The sequence below is a fragment of the Cnephaeus nilssonii genome (assembly GCF_951640355.1).
Source record: "Cnephaeus nilssonii genome assembly, chromosome: 4".
Taxonomy (NCBI): domain Eukaryota; kingdom Metazoa; phylum Chordata; class Mammalia; order Chiroptera; family Vespertilionidae; genus Cnephaeus; species Cnephaeus nilssonii.
Genome location: NC_137075.1, coordinates 50666933 through 50681487, shown reverse-complemented (window position 1 = coordinate 50681487; position 14555 = coordinate 50666933). Strand labels below are relative to the sequence as shown.

Genomic DNA, 14555 nt, shown 5'->3' with positions numbered 1-14555 from the left:
GTTTATTTCAACCATTTTTTCTTTTTAAAAAGTATATTTTTATTGATTTCAGAGAGGAAGAGAGAGGGAGAGGTAGAAACATCAGTGATGAGAGAGAATCATTGATTGGCTGCCTCCTGCAGCACCCCCCTCCGCCCCCGCCCCCCCCCCCCCCCCCCCCCCTTTGGGGATTGAGCCTGCAGCCTGGGCATGTGCCCTTGACTGGAATCGACCTTGGGACTCTTCAGTCCACAGGCCAACACTCTATCCACTGAGCCAAACCAGCTAGGGCTCAACCATTTTTTTAATGGAAATGTTCCTGATTAGGTGTTTTCTGATTTATTTTTGAGTTTCTTGTGGGCAGGGGCAGTGTTTTTATCTCTTCCTCCCCAACACATGGCGAGTGAATGACACAGAATTTGCGTTCCTTGAGTATTTAATGAATTGACAGTTTAACTTTTTCTTAATGACTTAGAATTATCATTATGAAAAAGAATTAGTGTGCTGTACTGCAGCCCCTTGAAGTTTTCAGAGGTCACAGAGGAATATAGGACTTATATTCACTGAGCTTTGGAGCTAGGCTTGGCATGTCTTTTAGTAGCTTTCATCCCTTATAGGAGATTGACCCCTTGCAGCCTGCTCCTCCCCCTACACACACACACACACACACACCCTTGCAGCCTGCTCCTCCCCCTACACACACACACACCAACACATGCACACTCTCTCTGTTTGTAAACTGAAAAGAACTAAGAATTGCCAGTACTAAGCCAATAACCTTAGTTTCCACACATTTCTAATTCAGTAGACACTATTACCAGGATCCTTAGAGAACCTCTGCCTTGCCTAAGAAGTCAGTCAATAGTATTTTTCTCATTGTTCATAGATCTTTTTCCCTTACTTCTAGGTTCTAGATGGTTGAGAATATCTAATTGCTAATTAGGTGCGTGGTAATACCACCTTAATTTATATCTTGCTTCTTACTTTTCAGTGTCATTTTATGTCTGTTGTTATATTTGGAATGGCCTGAGAATCATATTTTTGTGTATGAAATGAGTAGTTTGGCTTTGGGAAATCCTGTCAATATGAAAGAAATTGGACTAAGTCAAATCAGACTATAGAAAGGCTTAAATAATCCAAAACATATAGTAAGAGATAAAGTCCTTTACAATCCTACTCCTAGAGTGCTCCTGTTGACTGTTTGGTTATAGTCTTCTCATATCTCATTATTTTAAAATGTAATTTAAACATTAATTATTAAATACTTGACACATACAAAAAATACATGTAATGCTTATATAAGTTATGAGGGCTGACAACCAGGAACCCACTTTAAGACTTAAGAAATAGAACATTACCAATACTGTTAAAGCCTGTTCCCCTCCACTTTGTGTAGTTATTTATCTATTTGTTTATTTGTCTGTCCACCCGTCCTTCTGCCTCTCTACTTACCAACTTGCCTACCTATCTGTCCATCCATCCATCCATCCATCCATCCATCCATCCATCCACCATCCATCCATCTATTCCATTTTTGGTAGGATTATTGGTATGAATCATGTATTCATATTTTTAAAAATATATATATTTTAAAAATATGTTTTATTGACTTTTTAGAGAGAGAGGAAGGGAGAGAAATAGAAATATTGATGAGAGAGGACCATCATCGATTAGCTGCCTCCTGCACGCCCCCTACTGAGGATGGACCCACAACCCAGGCATGTGCCAGGTGACCTCTTGGTTCCTGGGTCGATGCTCAACTGCTGAGCCACACCAGCCGGGCTAAAATATATTTTATAATTCATTACTACACTTGGTGTTCAAATTCAGCTAATGGAGCCTCCTCAAACTGGCTCCCATGTCCTTGTGACATGCTATATATTTGAGTTATTTCTTACTTTCTGGTATAGCAAAATACTCTAGCCTCATCTTGTATATACCCTTTCCCAGTACTAGAGTCAGCCATTTCTTGAAGATTTCAGGTCCTTTTTAGTGGGGAATGGTATTCAATACTAAAGTCTGAGCATTGTTTTTCATAGCAATTTAAAATAGATGGTTTTATTCAATTTTGCACCTTAAAATACTAAGTCTCAGAGAGGTTAAGTAATATTCTCTGAGTCACACAGCCAGTAAATAGTGGAAACAGGATTTAAACCCAGGTCTTTCCCTTATGCATCATACTTTTTACAGTTATACTGTAGCTTTTAGTTATGTCATTTGGTCTCCTTTTTCCCTCCTTTCCTCCCTCCTTCCCTCCCTCCCTCGTACCCTTCCTTGTAGTTCTTAGTCTAAATTGATATAAAGGTTTGCTATCATTTAATTTTTGCAGATAAGAAAAAGATCCCTGAAATTAAAGGTTCATGCTGTGGACACAGCTTCCAAGAACTTGAAAAGGCAAAGCAGGAATGTCAAGATCTGAAAAGAAAACTGGAGAAATGCTGTAGGCATCTTCAGCATTTAGAAAGGAAGCACAAAGCCGTAGTGGAAAAAATCGGAGGTTAGCATTTAAGGTAGCACTTGCTACCAGTAGAAATATCTTTGATCCTTGTTGAAATATTCAGATGTGACATTTTAGTTAACAGGCACTGATTCTCTTTGGGAGTTCATGTAAACTAATTTGGACCTTTTTTTTTTCTAACCAAATTATTACTGAACTCAAAAGGGGAAATTTGGAGCTCTGATGAAAAGGTCACATTCCTTTCTTCCTTTTTTGACTGAAGAGATATTGAGTGCCCATTTTGTGTCAGGCAGTATTGTAGGCACTGTCGATACCGCAGTAAATGCATCAGGCAGAATTGCAGTTTAGATGGAGATGTGCAAGACTGTTCTTTTCCTTCAAGAAGCTTCTTATCAAGTGAGTAGAATTGAAAACAAATTAATCAATAATTGCAGCATTGAGTGCTACTGGCAGTATGTTTGTGTAAACTTGGAAGAAAAGATGTTAATTAACTCTTCCTCCTGTTTCGAGTTAAGGGAGGCTTGACTAAGTCATAAAAGGTGAAGGTCTTTGCCAAAGAGAACAGCATTCTAGGCAGAGGGCAAAGGCATGAACAAAGGTGCCTGGGTCTGACCTGGTCGCCTTCCAGTCCATTTTTCACAGTGTTTTCAGGGAAATTATTAAAACGGGCATTTCTGCCATTTCCTATTGCCCTTGTAAGAAAGGAAGCTATTGAGCTTATGAGGGTGCACCCTCTTACCTTTCACTATTCACTTACATTCCATCCTCTGTATTCTTTACATTTGAAATAGTTCAGATTCCTGAACTGGTCAGGAATTTTCTTTCACTACTGTAAGTACCCTGAGGATAAGGAATGTTTTGTCTTATTCACCCTTGTCCTGGTGCCCACTACATACCAGACAATAGTAAATGTCTGAATGAATGAAAGCCTGAATCCATGGGCTCCAAATAATTGCATCATCCATAAAAGACCAGGTGGATAGACTTACTTTGTTTTTTCTACATTCACCTCTTGCTTGCCTGGGCAACCACAGTCACTTCCTGAGTCTTTCTGCTTCCACTCTTGTCCCTCTCAAATGTTCTCCTCAGGTAGCTAGACCAACCTTTTACAAAGCAAATTGGATCACCACACTCTTAAAGCCCAGCAGGGGCTGGATGTGGTCCTCAGTGTGAAATACAAATACTTAATTGAAGAGTCTAAAAGGCCCTTCATGACTGAGCATCTGCTAGCCCCTCCGGCCTCCTCTTCCCCCAGCCCACTTACCCATTCCTAGAGCCATAGTATGGATTTCTTTGTCTCTTTCCTCTGGACCTCTTTGCATTCCCTCCTTTTACGAAAACATCTGTCCTACCATCCTGGCCCTATTGCCTGGCTAGCTCCTCCACCTCTCTCTCTCAGTGCATGCCTTCCTCAGGGAGGTAATCCCAGCCACCAGACTTGATTAGGTTCTTCTGGTAGACGTCCCCCCACCACCTGTGATTTTTATAATAGTCATCATCCTTGGAGTTATTGGGCGTTTATATTTTCCAAAGGAGTAGAGACTTGATAGTGACAAGGACCAAGTCCTGGCCCAGCACTTAGCACAGTGTCTGGCATCAGCACACACTGTAAACACCGTTGCCTAAGAGAAGTTGTGTACTTCCACCTCCTGCTTGCTAAGTCTGTTAAAGATCTATATATATAAAAGTCTATGCAACCATTACGACCCAACGACTGGAACGACTGGTCGCTATGACATGCACTGACCACTAGGGGGCAAACGCTCAATGCAGGAGCTTCCCCCTGGTGGTCAGTGCACTCCCACAGCCAACCTCCTGTGGTCCCTCCCCGGGCCAGCCAACCTCCCTGGGTCCCTCCCCCAGCTGGCCTGGCCCCAATGGGCCCCGATGGGGGGCAGGGCCGGCTGGCCAATCTTCCATGGTCCCTCCCCCTGGCTGGCCAACCTCCTGCGGTCCCTCCCCCCAGCACGCCCCACCAGGCTGGCCAGGCTGAAGGATCCCACCCATGTACGAATTCGTGCACCTGGCCTCTAGTAGATAATAATTACTTTAAGGCAAGAAGGGTTTTAAGAATTTTGAGAAAAAAACTTTAACAGTTACAACTCCTATAGTGATTGCTTACTTATTTAGTTTATTTGTTCAACTGTAGATGTAGATACAATGTAGCTACTGTAAAATTAGGTGAAAACCAACAATATCTGTTTTATAGAATAAAATGACAGGGCAGTTGGGTGTAATTATTATTTATAAATAATTTTTAGCACCATTTATTGTGATCATAAAATCATTCTACATAGTGCTTTTTTAAAAAAATATATTTTTTTATTGATTTCACAGAGGAAGGGAGAGGGAGAGAGAGATAGAAACATCCATGATGAGAGAGAATCATTGATTGGCTGCTTCCTGTACGCCCCCCTACTGGAGATCAAGCCTGCAACCTGGGTATGTGCCCTTGACTGGAATGGAACCCAGGACCCTTCAGTCCACAGGTGGACTCTCTTATCCACTGAGCCAAACCAGCTAGGGCTACCCAGTGCTTTTTGAGGCGGATCTCTTCTGTAATTTGTGCACTTAGAAGTTGGTGATTAGCTCAAAACAATGGCTGAAAAAAAAGGGGTCAGTGTCAGAATTTAAGTCATTCAATAGTTTCGTTTTAGTGTTTGTCTTAATGTAAATCTGTTGATAATATTTTTGCTATTGTGGTTGCTTCCTTTTTGTTTCTTAAACTCCCTTTCCACTGTCTTGGTAGCATTTATTGGAAAGTGATAGAGTAAGAATGAATGGTTTAAAAATATACAAGTTAACATCAATCACTAGGTGGAATAGAGTGAACCATTCCCCAATTTATGGGGTGTAATGAGAGGGTTACGAGTAGGATACATGAGGTGCCAGGTTTGTACTTCTTGAGCAATGGTATTGCCAGGCCTTATGTAAAGTACTGTTCATTTATTGTTTTATCTCTATTATAATCTTCAAAGTAGGTAATACTACCCCCTTTTTCCAATGAAAAAACTCAGGTTCAGATAGTTTAAGAAATTTGTCTAAGCTCATCCAACCGGTAAGAAGCAGAGTTAGTATTTACACCCGTGTCACTGACTGAAATTCGTGGACTCCATCAGTCTCCTCATCTTCTTTTTAAAAGTTCAAAGAATTGAAAAATCTGACCTTCATTCTGAAAACATCAGCTACTTAAGCTTGATTTTTTTAAAAATGTTTTAAGGTGCTTGTTCAGGGATCATTGATATTTTCATAGACTGTATACCAGGATCCACGGGAACCGGGAATTAGAAAACCTAGTAGTTTCTACAGAGCTTGAGTCTAGCTGGAAAACGAAAGAGATGCCTCAGAGACAATTGGAAATCATTGCAGAGCAGGGTACAACCCGAAGCAAGATGAACAAGCAGCGTGGGTTTTAAGTGCTGAGAAAACAGAACAGGAGTGGTCAGCTTAGGGCTCATCAGGGAATGAATGGCACAGGGAGCAACTGGAAATCCTGTGGTTTCTTCTATAAACATTTGGGTTGTGAACATAAGGGAACAGGAGGCTGAGAAAAAAAGATTAATGGATCAATATGCTAACTTCTTTTTTAGAAGAGAACAGTAAAGTTGTTGAAGAATTAATAGAAGAAAACAATGACATGAAGAGTAAATTGGAAGAACTGAGAACCCTTCGTAACTTACCACCAAGGTATACTTCTACTATTTTAAAGAAATTGCTTATTTCTAGGTATCTTTAAGTTATTTACATCAATCGTGTTGATAATATATCAGGAAAATCAATTATTGCCCTAGCCAGCTTGGCTCAGTGGATAGAGCGTCGGCCTGCGGACTGAAGGGTCCCAGGTTCGATTCCGGCCAAGGGCACATGCCTGGGTTGCGAGCTCGATCCCCAGTAGGGGGCGTGCAGGAGGTGGCCGATCAATGATTCTCTCTCATCATTGATGTTTCTATCTCTCTCTCCTTCTCCCTTCCTCTCTGAAATCAATAAAGAAATATATTTAAAAAAAAAGAAAATCAATTATTGTCATTGTTATATATTCCTATGCCGTGTAACAACATTTTGCTTAATGATGGACTTCATATATGTTAGTAGTCCCATTAGATTATAAAATTAGCTGAACAATTCCTCTTCCTAGTGACCTCATAGCTGTTGAAATGCAACACTTTATTCATGTGTTTGTGGAGATGCTGGTGTAAACAAACCTGCTGAGTCAAACAAACATACAATACATACAGTTATGTACAGTACATAATACTTGGTAATGATAATAACTATGTTACTGGTTTACGTTTATTACGTTTCCTGGTCGCATCATTATTTCTTGTGCTTGATTTAATCTCATGTTGTTTCGTACAGTGACAGGTGTACAGGCTTGTAGCCTAGGAGCAATAGGCTACGCCAGATAGCCTACGTGTGTAGTAGGCTGTGCCATCTAGGTTTGTGGGAGGTCACTCTGTGATGCTTGCACAATGATAAAATTACCTAATGACACATTTTCCAGAACTTACCCTGATCATTAAGTGGTGCATAACTATGTGGCACAAAGTATAAAAAAAGAAGAAAATCTTTCAAAATCCTGTCCCTGGGATACCCTCTTTTAACCTATTGTTTTATATCATTTAGGCTCCTTCATATACACATACCATGTGCACAGGTTTTAAAAATTGAGAATATTGTAAAAGCTGTTTTGTAATCTTTATTAACATTTCCCCACCTCATCATATACTCTATAATATGCTGCATAGATTTTCATCATGTGGGTTTACCACAATTTACTAAAGTAACCATAACATTTCAGTTATTTTCATTTTTCTCCTGATTTAAATAGCTATATAATAAAGATTCTCCTATGTGAACTTTTAAGCACATTTCAGTTTGTTTTATTGGAATATATAGACAGAAGTTTTTCACTCACAACCTATGCTTTTGCAACCTTCTGTTTGTGTTTAGGTCATTGTCAGAAGGGGCCATTGAACATGCTTGCCAGCCGTGCAGTCAGGGGGCCTTGGAAGAGCTTCGTGAGCAGTACATTAAAGCAGTGAAAAAAATCAAGCGTAAGTCCCTAGAGAGAGTCCCACGATTTTCAAGTGGTTTGGGCCTTTTTGTAACTAGCAGTAGTAATTTTTGGGAATTTTTCAAACTACTTTATCCTGGACTCTTACCAGCTTGTATAGGAGAACATTGATACCTTTCCTAATTAAACAGCAATGGATCATTTTGCCCAAGTAATTTCTTTTGGAAGTGACATATGAGGATAGAGTTGTTTTTATATTGTTGATTATCCTGTTTCTTTTTTGGACACTGATATTAAACTAAAAATGTTATAATCTTTTAACGGGTAGCCAAGAAACAGTCACCTGAGTGTTAAATTATTTTTTACTACCATCAACTTTTAAGGACCATGGAAAACAGATCTCGTTAGGAGTCGTTCTCCTGTTTCTCATTATTTTGACTAAGTTGTAGACGCGCATTTGTTTGCCACGGCCTTTGCAGTCCTAGGTGGTGCAGCGCACCCCGCACAGCGTTTCTTCAGTCATGTTTTCCCAGTAGCATGAATACCTCCAGGTTTTTAATCACAATAAATATTGCATAGAATGTGTGTGTCCCAGAACAATAACCAACACTTATATAGAAGAAATGTCTATTTGCGTCCTAGTATTGCATTCATTTTTAACAAGAGGAGTGGAGCAGGTCTCAAGTTCCGAATATAATTGGTAGATCATGCCGAAACCGGTTTGGCTCAGTGGATAGAGCGTCGGCCTGCGGACTCAGGGGTCCCAGGTTCGATTCCAAGGTACAGGGCATGTACCTTGGTTACGGGCACATCCCCAGTAGGGGGTGTGCAGGAGGCAGCTGATCGATGTTTCTTTCTCATCGATGTTTCTAACTCTCTATCCCTCTCTCTTCCTCTCTGTAAAAAATAAAAAATAAATAAATAATTGGTAGATCATGAGAATCATGTGTAGGTGTTGAAAAGCCCATTTAGTATCAGTTTAAAAGGATTTGCTTCTCAGTTGCTGCTTATGTTAACAGAAGCTCTATTACTACAAACAAGGCAATTTTTGTTACCAATCATATTAATTGGGAAGTGAAATTTTAATATAACTTGTGTGTGCATGTGTTTACATTTTAGAAGTTGGTTGGAAATTTTGTGTTGACATGTACTTTGTTTTCATTTTTCCCACTTCAGATAGTGAAAAGTAGTCTATCGGTATTTTTGCAGAGAACATGTGATTTTTAGGACAAGCTTACTGTTCTCTGTGAACTGGAATCCTTAATATAACGGGGGTGGTGATATTCTACATGGAGGATGCAGGCCTGGGCTTGGTAACAAAAGTCAACCTTAGCTAAAGGTATTCCCAATCGAAGCATGCCGAGTTAAAGATAAAAAGAGATTTCGAAAGCTTGTGGACTGTTGTAAATGTGAATTTCAGAAGGCAACGTGAGTCCCATTCCTTTCCCTGTAATAGCACTGTGCACCTCTCTCTGGTGGTTGGTGAGATTCCATGTAGTTGGATGCGCACCAGTGCTGAAAGGATCGAATACATGATGAAACATGGACTTTCAGAGCACAAGTAAACAGAAGACTCAGTCTCTTCAGCGCCTTTTGCCTCCTTCTGTATCTGCTATCTCCTCCTTTCTGGCTCCCCTTTCCTGTATATTTCTTTTTTTCTCTTTTAATCAGACCTAATAGACAAGTAAAATGCATACAGGGTGGAGCCAAAGTAGGTTTACAGTTGTGAGTATGTGAAAGTTTATCCTTGTATTATTATTTCTGAATGATTGCATTTTCCACATGAACAACTGTAAGCCTACTTTTTGCCCCACCCTGTGTTTATGGTCTTTTTCTTACCTCAGTGTTTCAGAAGAGGACAGAACCTCCCTGGGGAATGTGCTCTGTGTCCTTACCATATGTGGCTGTCATCATTCTGGAAAGACTTTTAGATTCCTTTGCCTTTGAGTCTACCAAAATAGTCATCGGAAATATTCCATTTTAATGACCGTGGAAAAGTGTAGCATTTAACTTATACCTGTAATCAGTTCATCTCTTAGAAAATTGGTCTGAAGTCTGCCTCTCTTGTTTTTGAAGAATTGGTAACAAACGTGCCTCTGTGGGGATTTCTCTGCGCGTGCACGCACACACACATGCACACTCACACGCGCACACCCCTCCCCCACCCCTTGCCCGCAGGTGACATGCTGCGGTACATTCGGGAGAGTAAGGAGAGAGCTGCGGAAATGGTCAAGGCAGAGGTGTTGCGAGAACGTCAAGAAACCATCCGTAAGATGCGCACGTACTATTTGACCTGCCTCCAGCAGATCTTGCAGGATAATGGGAAACAGGAGGGGTAAGTTTAAACAAACATCGTGTCCTTAGAGTACCATGACGCATGTTCTTTTCTAAGCATTTTGCTTAATCACGCTATTAACTGTTTCTACATGATCAGCCATTGTGGGTTAAGAGAGGCTCAAAGGCTGTGCTGCCCTAATGTTGGCAGAGCTAATAGGAAAACAGAAGTCCTGGGGTGAAGGAAACTCATTTTTTCCTTTAAACTATATTAATTTAATGTTCTGGAATTCCCACAGAGCTGAGAAAAAGATTATGAATGCTGCTAGCAAACTTGCTACAATGGCAAAGCTGCTGGAAACACCTATTGCAAACAGATCCCAGAGCAAAACCACAGCATCAGGTATGTCAACATGAGTCACTTGAGGGGTTTTCTCTCTCTCTCTCTCTCTTTTTTTTTTCTTTTGATACTTAATATTTTTCGAATGAAAAAAAACATAACAGGAAATGTAGGGAGTGAGAGGTAATTTATTAACTTCTGTGTGTTTTTTACTTAAACTGGAAATGTGCAAAACAGTGTCGTTTCCAGCTCAAGTGGGCAGACTCAGCAAACCCATCCGCTTCCTGTTGCTGCTTCCATCCCTAGAAATGATAGAAAAGATTGTAATCAACAACTGTAAAGAAGAAATGATAACTGGGCTTAGAAAAGTGTGATCGATAGGCCAGAAGCCATGAGAAATCTTAAAAGAAAGAAGACAGGAGAAGATTGAGGAGAGGAGCCTCAGTTCAGAACTGCCAGAGGTGACAGCCACAATAGGAGCAGTATCAGAACTGTCCCACAGACGAAGGTGGTTATGTTGCAGGAGAAGCAAGCCTGGGCGATCCCAACAGGAAAACTAGTTGGGGTTCTAGAACAGCAGGATCCAGGCGGGGTCACCCTCTTCATGTCTTCTCCTCTCCCTTCCCCAACCCCAATATTGGGCTGGGTCAGAGCAACAGGAAGAAGCGCCTGGGAGCAGGGCAGTGTTCTGGGTGGCCGGCCACACCAAGGCGCAGAGTGGGAGCCCACATGCTCAGAGGACCAGCTTTTGTATTTTTTAATTTAATGTTTTTCATCCTCACCAGTGGATATGTGTATTGATTTGAGAGAGAAGAAGGGAGAGAGAGAAAGAGAAAGAGAAACATTGATGTGAGAGAGAAACATCGATCAGTTGCCTCCCAAATGCTCTCCTATTGGGGATCAAACCCATGACCTAGGTATGTGCCCTGACTGGGAATCAAATCTGCAACCTTTTGGTGTATAGAACAATGCTCCAACCAACTGAGCCACCTGGCCAGGGCCAGAGTACCAGGTTTTAGGTCTTTCTACCCTGCAGCTCATTTCTTCCCATTCCATTCCCAACTCCTTTAAACCAACAGCAAAAGGTGAGCATTCAACCAAGAACCATCACATATTTATAGAAAGCCAGTACCATGGAAAAAGGCACCAAACTCAAAACAAAAAAAACAGAACTTATACCTAAGGAAATAGAATTCGTAGAACAAACAGCAGGACCTGAGAATGTTAGAAAAGTATAGTATTCTCAGAAAAACGTAAGAGAAGATTATAGCGGAAACTAACAATATGCTAAGATTTTTATTATTTTCAAGGAGAGGATATAGATACTGGTAATTCTAGCCATTACTAGAAAAATATGGGTTTAAGTATGTGTATGAAATTTAAGGATAACTAATAGAGAGATAGAAATAGAGTATGTAACTTTCAAACTGCTAGGGGAAAAACTTGGAAGAAGATGTTTTTAATCTCACAGAATCAAGAAGAGGAAAAAGACAACTAGAAAGCATGGGTAAGTAGGAAACAATAATTGGTTGAAATATCAGCAATCACACCAAATATGAATAGCTTAAACTCACTTACTAAGTGACCACAACTTGCAAACAGTTTTTTAAAAATCCAGACATATGTCCTTTTCACCGGAAGAACATTTAAAATTCAAAATAAAGGGATGGAGGGTGACATACCTAGTGAATGCTGTGCTGATATTGGAAAAATTATGGAGTTAAATGCAATATTAGGTAAATTACAGAGTTTTAGCATTAAAAGGGACCAAAGTTCATGATAAAGGAATTGCTTCCCAAGAAGCTATATAAATGGTTTCTTTTTCTATAAATAAATAAATAAATAAATAAATAAATAAAAGCTTTAGAATATGTAAAGCAACAGCTGGTGAAAATACATGAAAGCATTGGTAAATTCCACATGGGTGGCAGGGGGGCGGATTTGGACTCTGGGAAGCTTCAGGCAGAAATTATTCAGGAAACTGAGTCTGATATTGGTAGATGTGATTATTTGTGTAAATTTTGGAATGGTAACGTGAACCTTGGGTAGAAAAGGGCAGTGGCATATAATAAGAAAAGATTTGTCTGGATTTGGAGCAACAGTGTGCAAACAGTGTTCCCAGTTTTCAGGGACTGTGGGGACCAAGCTGGACTCTTCTGAGACAGGTGGCCTCTGATTCTGTGCCGAGTGGCTCCTTTGCCTCGGGTCAGATTTAACGCCTTCGCTGATTAAATGAGAGACTCCGATTAGTTTGTGCTGTGTGTGTTGGGGGGGGGGGGGCATAAGTGTTGGGCAGTGGGGTTCTTCCAGTCAACTTTCTTCACCAGAAACTCCCTATCAGAACAGGACTGGAAACGCCGCAATGGCTCTTAAAATACTATAACATCTGTTGCAGAAAATAAAGAGACCCGGTGGATAGCAATTATAATGTATCAGATTTCAATAACAAAATTGCCTACCTTTTTCTAATGGATATATGTAAAAGAGGATTTTAACATGTTGACATTGATGTATTTTTGAGAGTGACTAAAATAAATACGCCTTCTTTGGGAATACATAAAAATGTAGTTTCTGTCCTTCTCTCTCAATGTTAATTTTCTCCTACTTTTACGTTCCCCTAATTTTGTGTTCCCTTGTATGTTGCAGTACTGCCCCTGACTTCAGAGATAACTGGTGTTGAGAAATCAAAAAGTCACGACGTGAAGCAGACTATACCGGGTCACCCTGAAAGCAAATCAAACGGTATGAAAACTCTCCCCAAAAGTGTGTGCGACCAGGTTCCCAAGAGGAGGGCCGCTTGCGACCTACGGAGGCGGCTGGAGGAGGCGGAGCTTGGGGACCCGAAGCACGCGGGTCCCAGAGGGTCGCATCCAGACTTTCAGTGTGAGGACGGCAAACATCTGGACGCGTCGCCGAGGACTGCCTCCCCCGAGTTTGTTCCTTGGGAAGGCGAAGGGGGCTTTGGTCTGCACAGGAAAGACCTCCTGGGTGACGCCGGCTCGGAATCCTGTCCGCCTGCAGCCGAATGCCCCTTCCCCGGCCCCTTCGGAAGCAAGTCCTCACCGAGAAATGGGCCCCGTCTCTCCGAATCCGGATGCGCACACGTAACCTGTCGGAGCCCTAATGGAAGACTGGGCTTCCAGGCATACAAGTGTGTCCCCCTCAGTGAAAGTGGAGACGCCGCGTCGGAGAAAAGGGAGCGCCCGCGTGTGGAGGAAGCTCCGGTCAAGGACGGCGCAGACCTGGGTGCCTCCGGGGGCTGGCGGTCCAGCTCCAGCGGCGCCACCCTGCCCTGCGGCAGCCGCCAGGCGTCCCTGGACACGCTCGCCTCCGAGGCTGGTCATTTCAAACAGTTCTTCGCAGCCGGTTGCCTTTCCGAGAAAGAGAAACATAGTGAGAATTCTCAGCCGATGAAATGTCGGACCGGTCGCATTCCAGACCTGTTCGAAGAAGCCGTGTATTCCCAGCCGGGGAAGGTCAGCAGGCCCCCTGGACACCCAGCTCATCCTCAGGCTGATGCGTTGGCGTCAGGTTTCCAAAAGCTGAGCGGTGCAGAGCATCGGCAGCCTTCGAGGAAGCTGATGGCCCCCCTGTCCAGCCAGCAGGACAGCGGCTTTGACAGCCCCTTTGTCCATCTTGACTAATCGTTGTACAGTATTTAAGAAGAATATATTGACAAGAAAACTGGAAGGGAAGACTTCACACTGAAAAATGTTTTGAGATGTTTTCGTAACATCTATTCTATGAGTAAAGTATTCCCATAAAATTACTTGAGATATTAATGTCGCCTTACTCTCCCAAAGGCCTGATAGTGTCTGTGTAATCTGTTTCCGTGTGGTGTTTGTATTTGATTGCTAAACCATCTATTTTTTTATACTTACAAATTAGCTCTCTGTGCACTGTTAAATTATTTAAATAAAACTTGCATATGGTCTATAGAGTTGTTATGAATTATTTTGTAGCTCATGACATAGAAATGTTACATTGACATTATGTTTGAAATTCATCCAGGAAAAAAAAAAAAGTAAACTTGGATGATCTGTGTGTATGATCAGCCAAATTCAGTTTTTAAAATTGGCAATATTTAATGAGGCTATATACTCTCTCTTACACATACCTTTCCTGGAAGTATCTTCTCAAAATTTCTATTCTTGCTTTCAATTTGTAGAAAAGAGGTTTTGTAAGGATCTCCACAAAATATGTAGCGGTGTCCTGGTTTTATTGTTTAGAATGATAGTATACATTTTTTAGTTGGCATTCACATTATTTCATGTCTCCTAGGACATCCAAAGACTTGCTTTGTCTCCTTTATGGTTTCATAGTCTTTCTTTTAGTTAAAATACCACTTTTTTAAAAATGGAAATGATAGGCCTTGTAATGTAGCAAATAATTTTTAGCTATTAGATTTTTATGTTCATTTATAGAATGGAAATTGGCTAAGTTATTAATGCTATGTGTCAAAGGTCATAACTTTAAACCATGCAGAAATG

At 41.2% G+C, this 14555-nt stretch overlaps 1 protein-coding gene across 6 annotated transcripts in view; it reads left to right on the top strand.

The window, feature by feature from the left end:
• Positions 1-13954, top strand: part of CEP152 (centrosomal protein 152) — a 91956-nt gene extending 78002 nt beyond the window's left edge. For 5 of the 6 annotated variants that reach the window (XM_079768666.1, XM_079768668.1, XM_079768667.1 and 2 more), the window contains 6 exons: positions 2309-2476; positions 6028-6124; positions 7388-7491; positions 9630-9786; positions 10025-10128; positions 12712-13954. In XM_079768666.1, the coding sequence (XP_079624792.1) occupies positions 2309-2476; positions 6028-6124; positions 7388-7491; positions 9630-9786; positions 10025-10128; positions 12712-13709 (1628 nt within the window). In that variant the 3' untranslated portion in view covers positions 13710-13954. The remainder of the gene's footprint in view (positions 1-2308; positions 2477-6027; positions 6125-7387; positions 7492-9629; positions 9787-10024; positions 10129-12711) is intronic. The other variant, XM_079768670.1, reaches the window with a different exon arrangement.
• The last annotated feature ends 601 nt before the right edge of the window (positions 13955-14555 follow it).